Source organism: Alligator sinensis, unplaced genomic scaffold (assembly GCF_000455745.1).
Source record: "Alligator sinensis unplaced genomic scaffold, ASM45574v1 scaffold2521_1, whole genome shotgun sequence".
Lineage (NCBI taxonomy): Eukaryota > Metazoa > Chordata > Crocodylia > Alligatoridae > Alligator > Alligator sinensis.
The window spans coordinates 42,339-46,416 of record NW_005843721.1 but is presented as its reverse complement, the minus strand read 5'-3'; the positions used below and the strand labels follow the sequence as shown (position 1 = coordinate 46,416).

At 48.4% G+C, this 4,078-nt stretch overlaps 1 protein-coding gene across 1 annotated transcript in view; it reads right to left on the bottom strand.

The window, feature by feature from the left end:
- Positions 1-623: 623 nt before the first annotated feature.
- The window catches only part of LOC102380544 (NACHT, LRR and PYD domains-containing protein 3-like), a 5,961-nt gene continuing 2,506 nt past the window's right edge, over positions 624-4,078 (bottom strand). The window contains exon 3 of the mRNA XM_025195686.1: positions 624-2,374. Coding sequence (XP_025051471.1) covers positions 630-2,297 — 1,668 coding nt within the window. The 5' untranslated portion in view covers positions 2,298-2,374 and the 3' untranslated portion in view covers positions 624-629. The remainder of the gene's footprint in view (positions 2,375-4,078) is intronic.

The window sequence follows — 4,078 nt, the reverse complement described above, 5'->3', positions numbered from 1 at the left end:
GTGGGGACCGCAGACCCTGGGGGGACCCAAGGGGTGCGACAAGTGCCCATCCGCGGCATGCCGCTGGTAGGCGGGCTGGGCCTGAGTCTGCCTACCCTAACGCGAACTCTGCGCTAACTCATGCGCCCTATAGACAAGAGCACCTGTTTGCGCAGCCTGGTCGCGCGGCTCCCTGGGGGGCTGGGTGGAGTAGGGACCTGGGCGGAGCGAGACCTGGCCCAGCTCCCACTCAGCCGCCTCCTCCCACTCTCTAGGGGTTAACCCCCTCCCACCACGGGCCCAACTTACCTCCGACTATGCTGGGGGTCGGCCGGGGGCTCCGCAGCTGCTGGGGAGGATCTCTGGGGGGCTTCAGGGGAGTGGGGGCGCAGCGGACTTTCACCCGCGTGTCTCTTGCCACTCCTGCAGCGTAACTGAATCCACAGGAGACTTGCAGAAGTCAGCCCTCCCTCCCCCTCAGCGCCCCTGCTCGTTCTGCCTTCACTCCCCCTCCCCAGTCTGTGGGCCCACTGCCATGGGGGACACCTGACTGCTGGCAATGTCAATGAGAAGAGGATGCTTCTGTACAACTCTTCTGGCACAGCCTACGAATCCAGTCCTGAAGCGGTGCTTTATAAGGCAAGTAATACTCACAGACGTCGAGGCTTTGACGGTCGTGGGACATCTTCCTCTGTGTCCTCCTCCAGCTCCCCAGCTGCAAATTCACAGGCCCATAGATGAAGATATTCCAGGTTCTGGCAGTTCTTTAGACAGAATGCAAGTGCGACTTGATCCAGCCTGGTAAATGTATAACCCCATAGACGCAGGGCAGTGAAATGACTCAGTGCATTTTGCACAAAACTTTTCTCTCTTATTTCATACAAACAGTGAAAGTCCTCAAGCTGGGAAGCTGTTTGAACATTACCACCATTAAAGTGTGGCAGTGGCGTATCGGACTCTGGGAATGCTGTTTTAATCCATTTCTGTAATTCTGGCTTAATTTTCAAAGAAATTTGGCAGTTAAGGATTCTCTCAATGTCCTTCTTTCTGTCTTCATTTAGGAGACCAAACAGAAATCGCACGGTTAACATTAAATAGTTTCTTGATTTTCCATAGTCAGCTAACAAGGTTTCCAAATCTTTTATGTCATTTCCTGAGTCTCTGCCTGTTCTTTCTTCTTCATTCTTTAGAGCATAAAACAAGGCTGCAAAAAGCTCTTGAAAAGACACATGAATGAAGCTGTAGAGACATTCACACTTGGTGGCTTTTCGAAAGAGGTTCTCATTCAGAAAGCGTGAGTCAGATGCATCTAAGCCGTGTTTCTTGAGCTCTTCAGCCTCAAACAGGATCTTCTGCTTGCAGATTCCCTCTGCAGCCAAGGAGCAGAGTCCCTTCAAGTTGGTTTGTACTGCTGGCTTTGGATGTCGGTCACAACCCGGCAACAGATTGTCAAGATAGTGCAGGTAGACTCCTGTGATTGTTTCTGAACTCTGTGCAAGATCTTTACCTTCATCCATCTGTTGCTCTAGGACAGTGCAGATGATCCAGCACACCATGGGGACAGAGCACATGGTGAAGATCATTTCATTTTCTCTTACAAAATTAAAGGCTCTTCTTGCTCTCTTTTTCTTCCCAAAATATTTGTCAAAGTATTTTCTCCTCTCAGTTTCTGAAAAACCCAGTATTTTTACACAGCGCTCATTTTCCAACAACTCATTCAGCTTCTCTAAGGCAGCTGGTCTTGTGGTAATGAGTAAGTAGGATTTCTGAAGCACTTTCTTCCTGAATAAACTGCTCAGTGTGATTTCCACTGCTTTCTTCTCACAGGGATCAGAACACAGGTTGTCTTTTGGCTGATCCAAGGAAAATCTCAGTTCATCAAAGCCATCAATTATAAATAGGATTTTGTCTGGATTCACCAAAATCTTTGCCATTGGTGCACGTTCATCAGGACAGTTTGTTAAGATCAAATCCTCGAGACTTCTCTGCTCACTGCCTAACTTAAATTCCCTACAATGTATGTAGAAAACATAATCAAACTTATTCTGATAAAGCTCTCCAGATGCCCAGTCAAACATGATCTTTCTTGCGGTCATTGTTTTTCCAGTCCCTGCAGCTCCCAACAGCACCACAATTCGCAGAGTTTCTCCCTTTTCATCACCTGCAAATAAGTCACTGAGGGTGAAGGATCTCCTTTGCTCAGTTGTGGTTTTTATGTATTTCTCTCTCAAAGTCATTATTTCATGTTGTTCTTTCTTTTTGGCACGTGGTTCCTGTACAATGTCCAGCTTTGTGTATCTGCTGCTTAGATTAACCATCTCACCAAGAAGAGAGTTCCTGTCTTTTATGTATCTGTATTTGTCCTGGATATGTTCAGTATACACCTTCCTGTAACCTAGGTTAGAGACATAAAATATTATATACCCTGCAGTAGAAGTTGAAGGGAATTAAAGACAAGAAAGCAGTCATTATTAATGTTGCAACTTTAACAGACATAATGCATCCTTAAATTTGTATTGCCCTTTTCCTTATCAAATACCCCAGTCACCTGGCTATAGGCCTTGTCTTGTAGTCTATCCTTAGATCAATAGCGCCACTAACATTAGACTGTAAGTAAAAAAATGCCTGGTGCGCATAACCAGGCATCTCTATAATAGTTACTAAAATGCACTCACTGGGTTCACAAGACCCCAGACAGGTGAGCATCCAACCTCCTCTTGAATTTGCCCAAGGTAGGGGCGAGGACCACTTCCCTGGGAAGTTGGTTCCAGATTTTGGCCACCCTAACTGTAAAATATTGCCTTCTGATCTCTAACCTAAACCTATTCTCCATCAGCTTATGACCATTGTTCCTCGTCACCCCAGGTGGTGCTGGGGAGAAAAGGGCTCTACCTATTTGCTGTTGATCTCCCCTGATGAGCTTGTAGGCAGCCACCAGGTCCCCCCTCAGCCTCCTCTTGCTAAGGCTGAACAGGTTCAGGTCCTTCAGTCTCTCCTCGTAGGGCTTGTCCTGCTGCCCTCTCTCCAGGTGGGTGGCCCTCCTCTGAACCCTCTCCAGGCTGGCCACATCCCTTTTGAAGTGTGGCGCCCAGTACTGGACGCAGTACTCCAACTACGGCCTCACCAAAGTCACATAGAGGGGGACTATCACCTCTCTGGACTGGCTTGAGATACATCTTTGGATGCATGACAAGGTACGGCTTGCCTTGCTGGCTGTGATCTGGCATTGGCAGCTCATGTTCATCTTGGAGTCAGTAATGACTCTGAGATCCCTTTCTGCCTCTGTGCTTTCAAGAGGGGAACTCCCCAGCCTGTACGTATGCTGTGGATTCCTGCTCCCAAGGTGCAGCACCCTGCATCTGTCTACGTTGAACCCCATCCTATTCTCATCTGCCCACTTTTGTAGTCTGTCTAGATCTAGTTGCAGCCTCTCTCTCCCTTCAAGTGTGTAACAACTTCCGTGGCGACAACTGTCAGTTCAGGGCACAGCAGCACTACATGGTGCTTAAGGCTATGGACTGAAAAGGAGCTTTACAGGTGATTGTTACTGTTTGGGGAATGTGTGGGAAACGGAGGAAGTCTGGGTGACAGTATCGTATCATAGTTCCCTGGGGTGGGTAAAATTGACCTCCCTCAAACCCCTCCACACTGTTATCTGGCACTTGGCACCTCTCTCCCCGCCCCTGCAGAGTGTTACTCAGGGCACAAAACTTTCTGAATTACACTTGTGGCAAGCACAAGATGCTGAAAGGTTTGTGCAATTCTCTCCCCAACTAGGACTGCAGCATGGCGCTGCCTGGCACCATCCTTGATGGCTGAGCTCTGACTGCACAGGGGTGTGCTAAGGCATCTGCCTGAGGTGAGCTTAGTCCTGCTGATTTCTGATTTTTATTTTGTTTAAAAGAATGTCAGACTAGAAGAGAGGGTCTTGCAGCAGCCTGCAGGGCTCTGCCTCAGGTGAGACTCAGAGGTGACATCCCCACCTTGTTCCTGGGACCATGCTCTGGGAAATGAATTTGTCGTCCAGATCTCCATCCATTTCCATATTTCCCAAGCAGCCCCATAGGGGTTCGGATAAGCCTGTCACCTGGCATATAGG